At 43.8% G+C, this 15,202-nt stretch overlaps 1 protein-coding gene across 3 annotated transcripts in view; it reads right to left on the bottom strand.

Annotated features, from left to right (window-relative positions):
- Positions 1-15,202, bottom strand: part of Itgam (integrin subunit alpha M) — a 54,580-nt gene that overhangs the window by 34,910 nt on the left and 4,468 nt on the right. For all 3 annotated transcript variants that reach the window (XM_021167474.2, XM_021167473.2, XM_021167472.2), the window contains exons 3-9: positions 12,235-12,338; positions 10,392-10,462; positions 10,127-10,244; positions 5,992-6,122; positions 3,271-3,416; positions 1,976-2,129; positions 376-526 (exon numbers count right to left, since the gene is read on the bottom strand). In XM_021167474.2, the coding sequence (XP_021023133.1) occupies positions 376-526; positions 1,976-2,129; positions 3,271-3,416; positions 5,992-6,122; positions 10,127-10,244; positions 10,392-10,462; positions 12,235-12,338 (875 nt within the window). The remainder of the gene's footprint in view (positions 1-375; positions 527-1,975; positions 2,130-3,270; positions 3,417-5,991; positions 6,123-10,126; positions 10,245-10,391; positions 10,463-12,234; positions 12,339-15,202) is intronic.

Here is a 15,202-nt window from a genome sequence, read left to right as displayed (position 1 = left end):
AGGAGGAGAAGGAGGAGAAGGAGGAGAAGGAGGAGAAGGAGGAGGAGGAGGAGAAGGAGAAGAAGGAGAAGAAGAAGGAGAAGAAATTTTGGACATTTCTCTGTAGCACACACTATGCTAGGCAGAGGAGACATGACAGTAAGTCAAAAAGTGCTCATAGCACATATAAATTTTTTGGTATATATTGTGTAGGATTTGAATCCACTGTGCTACAGTTTAATCATCCTATAGTCTAGATCTGATAATTAGAGACAAAACTCTAGCTTTGCTTATTTCAAAGGGATGGAGTAAGTCAGACCCAAATGTCTGGAGATGAGCTGGTGCTGGGGTACAGATGCTAAGTAGGAACTGCTGGTCTGTACTGGGCTGGCTCACCCTCAATTGCAAAGATCTTTTCCTGAAGCTGGTTCTGAATGGTATTCAGGGCTTCAAAGTTGTCCACTTGGAACACGTGTTCACCAGCTGGCTTAGATGCGATGGTGTCGAGCTCTCTGCGGGACTGTGGTTTGTTGAAGGCGTTTCCCACCTGTTGCCAAGGAGCCAAAGCTAAATTATATATCCTCTGATGGTAGCAGTCCCATGTAGCAAAGAAAATGCCTTGATGAAAGAATCTGAAACTTTTTCTATCCAATAGAGAGTTCAGCAGAAGGCAGCTTAGAACAGAGCTGTTGGGGACAGTTAGGCAGGTTGTACATAGCACAGGGAGCAATTTGATCTCCAGATGGCCATCCATCTGCCATGCCATTCCTCCTGGTAGGGAGCTGACATCTCCCCAGCAAAAGAGATTCCTTTATTATTATTATTATTATTATTATTATTATTTTGCTTATAAGTCTATCTTTCTTCTTTTCTCTTTTTCTCTCTGTACATGTCTGTGTGTCTTTGTGTGTGTGTGTGTGTGTGTCTGTGTGTGTGTCTGTGTGTCTGTGTGTCTGTGTGTGTCTGTGTGTCTGTGTGTCTTTGTGTGTGTGTCTGTGTGTCTTTGTGTGTGTGTCTGTGTGTCTGTGTGTGTGTGTGTGTGTGTGTGTCTATGTGTCTGTGTGTCTTTGTGTGTCTGGGTATGTGCATGTGTGTGTGCATGTGTAGGTCTATGGCCAGAGTTGTCAAATCCCTTGGAGTTGGAGTTACAAGCTGTTATGAGCACCTGACCCAGGTGCTGGGAACTGGACTCTGATCCTCTGGAAAACAACAAGTGCTCTTACAAAGCCATCTCTCCATCCCCAGAAGAATCATTTTTATATGTGCAGGGCCTTCTTACTTGCCACACTAGCATTTTGTGATACCTTTTTCTATGTTATTCAAGGTGGCGCACAAGCGTGATTACACTGGTGATCCCAGCATTTTACCTCTTTCTGGACCCAAGTCTTTTTCCCAATTTTTGCCACACCCATCTACTCTTGGTGGAATATCCTGCCCCACTTACTTTCTCTGTGTCAGCCCTGGATTGATAGCAAATGTGACCCAAATAGAAGCTTACAAAACAAAAATAAAAATAAAAATGCCTGTAACATCTACTCCCTCTCTCCTCTGCCTTCATCATGAGAGTATCCGAAGGTGAGGCCACTGGAAAAAGAGACCCAGGAAGCAGTAGAGCCAAGCTACCCAACTTGTTCCCAGCAAGGCCATCTTTCCCAGCAGACAAATCTAAGGCATCCAGAAGTGGGGAGAGCAAAGGCAAGCTTAGCAGATCTGCCCCCAGCCTGTAGCTAATGACAGATGCGTAAGTGAGCCTTGCTGAGTCCAAGAGAACAACCTGCCAAACAACGAGCTGACCTATCAAACCACTGGATTTTGAATCATTTGTTACATATACAGCATTATTGTGGCATAGATATGTGGCAGCTGGGTATACAGCCTAGCAATGGTCCTTGCCTTCCGTTAATTTTATTAATGTTTGCATATTGAAGTCAGAACACATCGGTAGGAAATCTCCAATCTTCACAGAAGTACCAAGCCCAATATCTGTACTTCCTACCCCAATTACGTAGCGAATGACCCCTGCTCTGTCTGCCTCGGGGATGACATCCTTATAATCCAAGGGATCACCGTATTTTTCTCCATCTGTGATGACAACTAGGATCTTCGCAGCATTCTCCCGGGCCCCATTGGTTTTGTGAAACAGTTCTCTCCTGTGGAGGGAAGAGGACGGCAGACGCACGAGTGGGCGGAGATATTGTTAGCATCCGGCATGAGGCAGCTACAGAGTCAGGATCGCAGGTGCTGAGCCTGGCTGTCTACGTGGGGTTCTCCCCCCCCAAGTTCGATTGGTTTCGTTAGGGTTTTTTTTTTTTTTAATGTTTTGAACACAAAGTCTTGCTGGGCCTCAAACTGGTGGTCCCCCTGCCTCTATCTCCTGAATCACAGTTATTCACCACCACATGCAGGTTCCTTTCTACTGTTAAATATAGACCTTCTCAGTCCATAACCAAATCTCACCCACAGTACTATACAAGCTTTCTACCTCATTTCCTACCCTTGTGGTGTGTGTGTGAGAGAGAGAGACAGAGACAGAGAGACAGAGACAGAGAGAGAAGAAAGGGAGAAAAGGAGAGGGGGCAGGGTGTCACACCTCTTAGCAGCTGTCCACCTGACAGGGTCTCTCACTGGCTCTCAGTTATTATTCTGGACTATTATCCCTGGACACTGAGCTCCAGGGATCCTGGTATCTATGCCTCCCTGGCATCAGGATTACAAGCGAATCGCCACTGGGTCTGGCTTTTCTACGCGGGCTCTGGAGGTGGAACTCATGTCTTTACGTTTGCATTGCAAGCACTTTGTTAACTTCATTAGCCAGACCCTCAGCCTCTTACACTTCCGCCCAACCCCACACTCATCTCTGTATACATGCCAAAAACAGAACAATCTTTATAACAACACAGACAGAATGGCCCTGCCTGCTTAAAACTTACAGCAGACCCACACTGAATATAAACTTGGGTTGGTGGCTTGAATTCAAGTTATTTTTATTTTGTCTTTGTGTTGTTTTGGTTCGGTTTTTCTTTTTCGTACACCATTAAGGATCTCTCCCAGGGCCTTACACTGGTTAGGCAAACACTCTGCCCAGAGCCCAAAATAGGCTTAATCCACCCTTCTGCCTCTTTTAACTGTTAATTTTAACTGCAACCTGTGTATATGTGAACATTCTTCAACTAGTTCTGCCCTCTGGGAAATATTTCACCCCAACCCTGTCTGATCCTCCTCTGATCCTCTGCCATCCACCTAAATGTTCTACCACGTCCTTCTGTGAAACGCGAAGATGAAGGGACTCACACTACTTTCTGGATCCCAGAGGCAGTTTGTGTCCACCCTTTCAGCTGCTTTATAGGGCTCACGTGTGATCTTGGGCTAGGGTTTCTCTTGAAGTCATTGAAGGTGAAGTGAATCCGGAACTCGTCTGAGTACTGCATCAAAGAGAACTAGGAACAGAGCAGCTGCCATTACACCACAGAACGTGCCCATCCCCCCACCTCAGCAAGGCCTGTACACATCTGTTTGACAATACTAGAACTCAGCAGGAGTGGCAGGTGCCTCCATTCCCTAGGACAACCCCTATCCATCAATCAATCAGTCAGGGCTGCCTATGTGACAGGAGCCAAAATAATGCTGAAACTGTAACAAGCACAGCTGAAAAGAACGCATCAGGTAGGACAATCATCTCCCATTTACCAAACCCCACCTGTTTTGTTTTGTTTTGTTTTGTTTTGTTTTTTGAGACAGGGTTTCTCTGTGTAGCGCTGGCTGTCCTGGAACTCACTCTGTAGACCAGGCTGGCCTCGAACTCAGAAATCTGCCTGCCTCTGCCTCCCGAGTGCTGGGATTAAAGGTGTGCGCCACCACTGCCCAGCTAAATCCCACTTTTTAATCACTCAAGAACAGTTGCCCTTTATACAAATGATAGACAGGCTGAGAAAGAAATTAGGGAAACAACTCCCTTCACAGTAGCCACAAATAATATAAAATACCTTGGGGTAACTCTAACCAAACAAGTGAGAGATCTGTATGACAATAACTTCAAATCTCTCAAGAAAGAAATTGAAGAAGATCTCAGAAAATGGAGAGATCTCCCATGCTCGTGGATTGGCAGAATTGACATAGGAAAAATGGCTATCCTGCCGAAAGCAATCTACAGATTCAATGCAATCCCCATTAAAATCCCAACACAATTCTTCAAAAACGTGGGAAAAGCAATTCTCAACTTCACCTGGAAAGGCAAAAACAAACAAACAAACAAACAAACAAAAGACAGAATAGCAAAAACAACTCTTAACAGTAAAAGAATGGCTGGGGAATCACCATCCCTGACTTCAAGCTTTACTACAGAGCAATAGTGATAAAAACTGCATGGTTTTGGTACAAAGACAGACAGGTTGATCAATGGAATAGAATTGAAGACCCAAAAATAAAACCACACACTTACACACACTTGATCTCTGACCAAGAAAAAAAATATAAATTGGAAAAAAGAAAGTATCTTCAATAAATGGTGCTGGTCTAAATGGCTGTCTCTATGTGGAAGAATGAAAATAGACCCATATTTGTCACCTTGCACAAAGCTCAAGTCCAAGTGGATCAAGGACCTTAACATAAAACCAGATACACTCAATCTAATAGAAGAGAAAGTGGAAAAGAGCCTTGAACTCATTGGCACAGGGGGAAAATTCCTAAACAGAACTCCAATGGCTCTAAGATCAAAAACTGATAAATGGGACCTCATGAAACTGGAAAGTTTCTGTAAGGCAAAGGACATAGTCAATAATCGGCAACCTACAGATTGGGAAAAAAATTTTTCACTAACCCCACATCCAATAGAGGGCTAATATCCAAAATATATAAAGAACTCAAGGAGCTAATCACAAAAAAAAATGGGGTATAGAACTAAACCAAGAATTCACAACAGAGGAATCTCAAATGGCTGAGAAGCACCTAAAAAAATGCTCAAGTCCTTAGTGATCAGAAAAATGCAAATCAAAACAACCCTGAGATTCCACCTTACACCAACCAGAATGGCTAAAATCAAAACCTCAGGTGACAACACATGTTGGAGAGGATGTGGAGAAAGAGGGACACTCCTCCATTGCTGGTGGGATTGCAAACTGGTACAACCACTCTGGAAATCAATCTGGAGGTTCCTCAGAAAACTGGAATTAGATCTACCTGAAGACCCAGCTATACCATTCTTGGGAATATACCTAAAAGATGCCCCACCATGCCACAGGGGCATATGTTCCACTATGTTCATAGTGGCCTTATTTATGATAGCCAGAAGCTAGAAATAACCCAGATGTCCCAAGACAAAAGAATGGATACAGAAAATGGGGTTCATTTACACAATGGAATACTACTCAGCTATTAAGAACAAGGACATCCTGAGTTTTGCAGGCAAATGGATGGAACTAGAAAATATCATCCTAGCCAGGAAGTGGTGGTGCACTTGGGAGGCAGAGGTAGGAGGATTTCTGAGTTTGAGGCCAGCCTGGTCTATAGAGTGAGTTCCAGGACAGCCAGAGCTACACAGAGAAACCCTGTTTCAAAGAAAGAAAGAAAGAAAGAAAGAAAGAAAGAAAGAAAGAAAGAAAGAAAGAAAGAAAGAAAGGAAGGAAGGAAGGAAGGAAGGAANGAAGGAAGGAAGAAAGAAAGAAAGAAAGAAAGAAAGAAAGAAAGAAAGAAAGAAAGAAAGAAAGAAAGAAAGAAAGAAAGAAAGAAAGAGAGAGAGAGAACTGCCAGGTCTGGGTTCATTCAGAGAAGATGCATCTAAACCTCAGGAGTTTAGAGGTCTGGTGGGGTGGGAGTGGGGGTGGGGGAACATCCTCATGGAGACAGGGGGCGGGAAGGAGGTGTGGGATGTGGAACAGTCTGAGGGTGTACTGGGAGGGCAATAAAATCTGAAGTGTAAAAAAAAAGAAAATATATAAATAATAATAAGAAGAAAAACAGTGGCAGCCCGGTTGTCATGAGTGTCAGCCTTGTGTAGGGCTACCCACTAGCCCTCACCAAGGTTTTAGACTTTTTGAACTGCTCCATCACAGTTGAGACAAACTCCTTCATCTTCTGAAAGTCAATGTTGTTGATGCTACCGGAGCCATCAATCAAGAAGACAATGTCACTCTCCTGCTGAGGACATTCTGGGCAAGAGAGAAAAAGAATATATATTAGTTAAGTCATTAGAAATGTCAGCTTTGACTGTCAGCTCTCAGCTGGACAATGAGGTGGGGAAGGTAAAAAGAGAATCCTGATTTGGCACAAAAGAGAATAAAATATGGACAGATCTCTTGCACATCAGCAAGATGGGTGACCAGAAGTCCTTGGTAGGCAGTGCAACGAAAACCAACTGCATTTGGATGGAAGTAACTAGATGCAGGAAACCCTGCTGCTGCCATCTATAATACCTTGACCTTTATACCATGCATATATGTGCAGATCCAGACTCCTGAAGTCAGAGCCGTGTGAAACCATGCACCCAGCACCCAACTCACTAGCACACTAAACCCTGAACCCACGCTCATGAGATCAGAAACCAACCCCCACCACACTGTGCAAAGTTGGAAGTCATTCTCACTGTAGCCAATAAAGGGTCAACCTAGCTGATCCACCCACAAATCAGTCCTAAGTCTCACCATGACTAAACTTCAAGCTATACCTGAGTAAGTCAAGACCTGGCATAATATCATGGTGTAAAGCATCAGTCCAAATATCCAATCTGTGTGAGCCAGGAAGAGTCAGCCAACAAAACAACTATAGGTGTGGCAGTCCTGACACAAAAGCACAATCAAGACACCACAAAAAGTCAAAACGGCATGTCCCCACAAAAATTACCAGCTAAATAGTACTGGCCTCCGATGAGAGTCATTTTGATGAAACTATAAACAATGAACTTGAAAAAAATGTTAACAGATATGTTGATGGATTTCAAAGACAACACTAATAAACTCCTGAATGAATTCAAAGAAAGCACAAATAGTTGAATGAATTAAGAAAGTCAACTCTAGGGATAGAAATAGAATCCAAAAAAGCAATGCTAAATAAAAACAATATATGATGATGGAGAAAAAACTTCCATAAGAAAAAACAAAAATCTCAGTAGAAATCCCCACGCAGGGATTGTGTTTCACAGAGTATCAAGGCTTGAAGACAAAGTAGTGTGGGGCTGGCGAGATGGATCAGCGGTTAAGCATTGGCTGCTCTTCCAGAGGTTCAATTCTCAGCAACCACATGGTGGCTTACAACCATCTATAAAGGGATTTAATGTTCTCTCCTGGCATTGGTATGCAGGGGTATATGCACACAGGGCATGCATACCATAAAAAAGAAAGAAAGGACAAAAGAGAGAAAGGGGGACGGAGGGAGGGAGGAAGGGAGGAAGGGAGGAAGGGAGGAAGGGAGGGAGGGAGGGAGGGAGGAAGGGAGGAAGGAAGGAAAGAAGGAAGTTTTAAAAAGAAAAAGTAGTGTAATTGATTCATTCAGTCAAAAAGAATGTTTTTTTAAAAAAAACATATGGACAGAATACATGAAATCTTTAAGACACTATAAAAAGACAAAATCTACAATTATGAACATAGAAAAAGAAATGTTCTATTCCAGAGGCCTAGAAATATGGTTTTAATAAAATCATAGAAGAAAATTTTCCAACTCTAGGGAAAGAGATGCCCACTCAAGTACAAGAGGCAGACAGAGCACCATGTAGGCAGGACTGTTAAGGAAACTCCCCATATCACATGACAGTGAAAACCACTAAATATACAAAACAAAAGAAGTGTCCTGAAAACCTGTGAGAAAGGCTGATTGCACTCAAAGGTGGGCCCATCAAAATAACAGCTGGTTTTTTAAATTTCATCTCATTAATTTAATTTCAGTTGAGAATACTGAAATCCAGAAGGGCTTAGAATAATGGATTCATTTGAAGTTCTGAAAGAAAAAAAAAAAAACATAGCTGCCAATCCAGGCTGATATACTTAGCAAAGTTGTCATCATTGAAGAAGAAAGAAAAACTTACCACCATTTAAAAAAAAAAAAAAGCCACTAAAGCTGGCTCTAGAGAAATTCCTATAGAGTGAACATCTAAGAGATTCCAGGGAAAAAAAGAAAACTTGGGATAGTTGTTAAGTGAATGAGCACTAAGAATACACCAAACACTAAAAGCAAACAATCAGTTGCCTTGGTCATGGTGTCTCTTCACAGCAATAGAACAGTAACTATGGCAGTCTCCCTCCACTCTGCAGCTGAAGATGTCCCAGAACACCTGATTCTCCGCCTCCTCCCAAGTGTTAGGAGCACAGGTATAGGCCACTACACCTAGCTGAGCTGGACTTTTTTTTTTAAACTTACTCCAAAGAATTAGAATACAGCAGAGGTGATGAGGTGTTAATTCTGAAATAGCTGATAACAATTCTGTGATGACTCTCCCTGTCTCTGCCTCTGTCTCTCTCTCCCTTCCTCCCTCTCTCCTCCACCTACCCTTTATCCCTGTCCCCATCTATTCATCTATCTCTCTATAATAAGAATTTTGTTAAAAAAAAACACAGATAAGAATATGTTTTTGTTTTAATCCCGGGTGTGGATGTGGGGCTGCTTCAGATTTTCCACACCAGCAACTATGATTTGCCTGGTGCTCTATCAGAGGGATAGTTTTGCCAGCTACAGATAGTTTCTGCAAGTATATGACATTTGGAATTCTGGGAATTTTTCAGAGGGTATATAAATGCTAAGATCCAGATAGATAGCTGGTTGAAAGTTGTAGATGGATTGCTCATTGGTTGTTGATTCATGTTGTTGGCCATGGTTTGTTAAGTAGTCATGTGCAAACAAGAAAGAAGAAGAAATTCGATATCCTGGTGGTGAAGATCAAACGTGCCCCCAAGGAGCTCAACACCCCAGTCAGCAGGGAGTAATTTAAGAATAACGTTCTCCATTTTTGACCCTTGATTTTATTCAGAGATCTCTTTCTTTCCTCTCTGTCCTTTACTCTCTCTTATCTAGTGTAAGGGGGGTGAAAAAGAAAGAGTAGAGAAGGGTGGAAGAGAGAAGAACCCACACAGTAGCAAATGCTGGCTACACCTCTCCCCATCCCTGCCTTCCTGATTACCCCTCCTGTCATGCCCTGATGTCTCCTTCACTCTGAGATGATCCAGCTGATCCAGGAAGTGACCACGAGACAAGCCGCTGGGGAGACCCCCAGCCTACGAGAAACAGAGCTCACCAGTTCCACGGGCACAGACAGGAGCTTGGAGCAGAACCTTGTCCCAGTCAAGACTTCAAAGGAAGTGGAAGCCCTGGCTAAACAGATTCACTGCAGTCTCCTGAGAGATTCAGAAGTAAAGTCTAAACCATGCCAAAATTCTTGACTCACATAAAATTTGAGATGGTAAATGTTCACGGTTTTAAACCGCTGGATTTGTTAGGCAACAATAGACACAGGACATACAAAATGTGCCTGGCGATGTACCTGTTCACGTGCAGAGGAAAGAAGAGATAAAAACAACCACAGCAGCAGCAGCAACAGAGTAACCAGGTCCGTGTGAGATGTCAAGAGTTTCATGGTTGATAGTGAGATGACTAGAAAGCCACAGAGCAGAGGAAAGACCTCTTTGCACGCAACCTGATGTTTATTTTATTTCTTAGTTTTTGAGACAGAGTCCTGCCATGTAGCCCAGACTAGCCTCAAACCCATGATCCTCCTGCCTCGGTCTCCTGGTGCTGGCATCACAAGGAAGTGCCCCCATGAATGACTCAAAAGAGATGATATTTACTCCAGAATGTTAATAATGGATTATCATCTGGGATTTGAGAAAAGCATTCCCAACCTAATGGTTCTGAGGACATCTTGGAAAGATCCTTGGAGAACAGAGGCAGTGGGAAACTCAGAAGCATGATGGCTGAGGTAGAACGGGTGGGAAGAAGATGGAGCAGAGAGCAGGGTCTACCCCATCAACAACACCAAAGACTATGCTTAGGAGACCCCAGCAATGTGTAAAGCCCAGGGGTTTGAGCTCCTCCTCCTAGAAGTGGGCTAATGAAGTCACCTTAACTTCTCTCCAAGAGACCCAGGGTTTCTAATTTCCCTGTACCCAGACCCCCAATACACCACTATACCATGAACAGCCACCATCTCAGCCCGTTCTAAGGGACCTACCTCTGAGAGCCTCTGGGAACTGCTGGGGCGGCCTTAGCAGGTTGGAGCCGAACAGATAGCACAATCCATTCACATAAGTGTTCTCCTTGCAGTTTTGGTGCACCGTGGGGCCACAGGCCTGAGGGACAGAGCAGGAGTCAAAGGGCTGCCCCTGCCTCCCGTCCTCCCATCGCAGCCCCTCCACCCTCCACAAGACCTCCAGCCCAGCATCTCCCTCTCTTCCATCTCTCCCCTCAAGACCCTCTTCCTTTGGAGGGCAACTCACCAGCAGCTGCTGGGGGACAGTAGAAACAGCCAGGGACAGACCCAAGGACATATTCACAGCCTCTGGAGGTACTGAGAAGACAGATATATGCACAATAATCCTTGGGGTTAGAGGAGTTGTGAAGCAGTCAGGCAGGGACATGGCAGGGGTGCCCATCCATGTTCACTGTCTTCCTCACAAGAGCCAAGCACAGAGGCCAGTCAATAGATGACTGGATAAATAAAATGCAGTCTACGCAATGGAGTCCTATCCATTCACAAAGAAGAATGAAGTTATGTCATTTGCATAGAAGCAGATGGAATTAAGTAAGATAAGCTTAAGTGTGGGGAACTATTTGAAGTGGCAGTGGAGGTTGGAGAGGGTAAAGAGGATGAAAGGATTGAAGTATATTGTACACATGTATCAAAATGTCAGCCAAGCATGGTGAGGAATACCTTTAATCCCAGTAGCTGGGAGGCAGAGGCAAGAAAATCTCTGTAGGCCAACCTGGTCTACATAGCAAGTTCCAAGCCAGCCATGGCTACACAGTAAGACCCTGTCTCAAAAATAAAGAAAGAAAGAAAAAAACTAAAGGATGAAAAAGAAACTGTCATAATGAAACACGATTTCAGAAATGGGGTGTGACCCTGTTGGTAAAGTGTGGCCAACCATGCACAAAGCTTAAGGCCACATGTGGTGCCAGCACTTGGGAATGGAGCAGAAAGATCAGAAGTTTAAGGTCATTGCCAGTTACATAGCAAATTTGTGGTCAGCTTGGATACAAGAAACATTGCAGAGAGGTTAGGGGTATGGGGAAAGAGAGGAAGAGGGGGAGGAGAAGGGAGATAGCTCTCTTATATGACATATGGGAAGAGAAGGGAGATAACTCTCTTATATGACATATGGGAGGAGAAGGGAGATAACTCTTATATGACATATGCTACTTGTGTCTGTCTGGAATCTGAGATGGTGCCAGCCTCAGGATAGTTACTGCCATGAAGGCACAAGAACCTGTGTTTGGGTCCCCAGAACTGAGAGTAATAAAGAGAGTGTGCCCACACCCAACTGTAACCTCAGTACTAGAGAAACAGACAGAAGCATCCCTGAAATTCACTGGCCAGATGGCTCAGCAACTAAGGGCACTGTCTGCTCTTCTAGGACCTGGGTTTGATTCCCAGCACCTACATAGTGGCTCATAACAATCTATAACTTCAGTTCCAGGGACCCTGACACTCACTTGTGATCTCACTGGGCACCAGACATGCATATGGTACATATATACATACATGGAGGCAAATACACATAACAAAAGAAAATTTTTTAAAAGAGAGAGAGAGAGAGAGAGAGAGAGAGAGAGAGAGAGAGAGAGAGAGAGAGAGAGAGAAATGTATTGTCCAAACAGCCTAGCTAAATCAATGGGTTCCTGTCTCAAAATAAGCAAGATAGAGTATGGTCAAGAACAGCACTGATGGTAACTGTGACCAATGACTGATGATGACAATGACCTCCTCCAGCTGCACAACTGGCACATACACCTGCAGGCACATGTACACACCACACACACATACACACACACACACACACACACACACACACACACACACACACATACACACACACATACACACACATACATACACTGCTTTAAATGTTATTTATTCTAGCAAAAGGGTCACTTCAGCCTGGGAGACAGAGGCTAGACTATGAAAGGGGGCATAGCAAGGTTGCCTGAGGGGTCTGTAGACAAGCAAGAGTCAGGTGCTCCCTGCCCCACCCAAGATGCACAGGATACAGGAATGCTTGACAAGCCAGGGGTGTTCACAGAAGACTCTGTTCAGGAGCCACAGGGAGAGATGAGACTCACCTTGCAGGGGGATGGGGTCACACCGGCTTGTGCTGTAGTCACACTGGTAGAGGGCACCTGTCTGGTTAACAGCCTTTGCCTCCTGGGGGGCTGCAACAACCACACTGTAGAGAGGGGGCAATAAAAAATGTTCTGAACATAGGGAGAGGAAGCCTTACTTCTCTCTAGTTTCCAGGGGGGAGTAAGATTCCTGAGCCATAAATAGGAGGAAGAATTATCAAAGAAAAAATGAAAAAAAATTAATCCTAGAATGGGAAAGCCCTTTCTAAGAATGGCACAAAACTCTTGAGATAATTTTAAAAACTGGCATTTTATGGAAAAATCCTGTGAAGTTAGGATGGGAAAGGGGTGACAGGGAAGGATGGGAAGGCAGGGGCTAAGAGGTAGGTTTGCTCCAAACATATTACACATACATACAAAATTCCCAAACAATAAAAAATTAATATTTCAACCATATAACCATTTTAAGTAAATGTATACACATGGAAAACAATTAAAAGCGTAGTCGAAAGATAAATGACAAAGTGGGAAAGGAAGACTTGCAGCTTACACCCCAGATGACCTTCTTTGTTCTGTCAGTTCCCACAAACCAGGAAGAGGGAAAAGCAGAAGACAGGGAGGCGGGGTACATGGGGGGTAGGGCAGCAGGGAGAGGAAGGTAAGAAAAAAGGCATCAACAGAAAAAGCAATCACTGTGGAGGAAGTCTTCGGGGCCCAGAGTGGCCCTTGTCATATCAAACTCCCAGCAGTTGGTGTTATCCAGAAGAGACCAGAAAGAGATTGACGCTTTCAGTGTTGAGGAGGGGGGAACTCAGAAGCCGTTGATGGTTGTCAGGGAGAAAGATTCCTTTGTAAGCTGCCCGTAGAAGCTATACCAGCTAAAGTCATTGGTACAGTCACTGGCACAGACCTGCACAGAATCTTCAGTCTGTTCTTGGTGCCCGGTCTTGAGGGAACATATATTTGTTCATATCTCTCTAGAAAAGGTTACAAAACAAATACTTCCTATAAAAAGAGAAAACCGGCTGGTAAGATGGCTCCAAGGGGTAAAGGTGCTTGCCATACAAGCATGATGACCTGAGTTCAGTCTCTAGGACCCATAATGGAAGGAGAGAGCTGACTCCCAATAGTTATACTCCGACCTCACGTGTGTGCTGCTCACACACACACATACACATACATACACACACGTGCACTGCCTCATACACACACATGCACATACACATACACATACATACACACGCGTGCATACACACACACACACACATGCACTGTACATGAATACACTATTAGGTCATGGTCCTATCCCTGATCACTCTCACAGTCTAAAGAAATCAGACCACATCCCCCTGAAGCTCCCTCCCTGGGGCAGAGGGAAGAAGGCACATGATCTTACAACTAATTTATGTCCTACCTGGTACCTGGTACCTTGTTCTGCTCGTCACATGTGCCACCCCACACTAACTCATGTGGTGCAGAACTTTCCATCATCTCCTGAAAAGATGTAAAAGTTTTGGTGGTTTGAATATGCCTACCCCAGGGAGTGGCACTATTAGGAAGTGTGGCCTTGTTGGAGTAGGCATGGCCTTGTTGGAGGAAGTGTGTCACTTTGGGGGTGACTTTGAGATCCTCTTCCTAGCTACTTGGGAGACAGTCTTCTGACTCCCTTCAGATCAAGATGTAGACCTCTTGGCTCCTTCTCTAACACCATGCCTGCCTGGATCATCGCATGCTTCCTGCCATGATGATAATAGACTGATCCTCTGAACCTGTAAGCCAGCCCCAATTAAATGTTGCCCCTTATAAGAGTTGCTTTGGTCATGGTCTCTTCACAGCAATGGAATCCCTAAGTCAGACAAGAGTCAAGAATTTTTCTTTGGCTCCCAGGATTTCTCACAGCTTTCCTCTGGGCCTTCTCTCCCACCATCCTGTCATGACATATCTCTCTCTCTCTCTCTCTCTCTCTCTCTCTCTCTCTCTCTCTCTCTCTCTCTCCTCCCCCATCTCTGCACTGCCATGCCCCTTAAGCAGCTTCCCTTTCCTCCCTCTTTATTGAGAGCTGGGCAGATCTTATTCTGTCAAATCTTTCTCTGAGCCACCATGTGGGTGCTGAGAATTGAGCCAAGGTCCTCTGGAAGAGAATCTAGTGCTTTTAATCATTTGGCAATTTCTCCAGCCCTCGCCTTATTGTATAAGGCATATTTTTGAGCTCTCACTGAACCTGAAGCTCACCAATTTGTCTAGACTAGCTGTTGAGCAACCCCAGGGATGCTCTTATCTCTGCCTCTCCAATGCTGGGATAGCAGGTGTACACTATCATGGTTTTGTTGTTATTTATTTGTTTTTGTTGTTTGTTTGTTTGTTTTCATGAATTCAGAGATTTAAACTCAGGTCTTCATGCTTGTGTGGAAACCACTTTACCAACTGAGTTTGTTTTTTCCTTGTCCCTACAGTGAAAACGAAAACAAAATCTATCAAATCTATCCATGTTGTTTTATATCATATAGACTAAAATCATGACTTTTCATTTAAAGGAAATCTTTCTCTGATTCATCACTTTGTCTACCACTCAATTAGACATCACTTTCAAACATGGCTGCTTCCTTCTACAAACTAACTTTACCTTCATGACTAGTACTGTTAACTGGGACAAGATTCCTGTAGCTAGGAAGTCATAGGCCTAAGAGGAGAACGTACTACTAGTAGTCTACTAAGTGGACAGAGCATTAAACTTCTTTCTAAGTACTGAACATTACACCCTCAATGCATCTCTCAATCCTCATGAGAGAAGCTTCTTTTTAAAGAGATGGTAATTTGCAGAGACTCACAAATGATCCATACATACAGAATAAGAGACCGGGAGTGCTCAGCTCTTTTTTTTTTTTTTTTTTTTTTTTTTTGTTTTTTGTTTTTTGTTTTTCGAGACAGGGTTTTTCTGTATAGCCCTGGCTGTCCTGGAACTCACTTT

This window comes from Mus caroli, chromosome 7 (assembly GCF_900094665.2).
Source record: "Mus caroli chromosome 7, CAROLI_EIJ_v1.1, whole genome shotgun sequence".
Lineage (NCBI taxonomy): Eukaryota > Metazoa > Chordata > Mammalia > Rodentia > Muridae > Mus > Mus caroli.
Note: the sequence above shows the minus strand (reverse complement) of the source record. Positions and strands in the feature narration are given on the sequence as shown.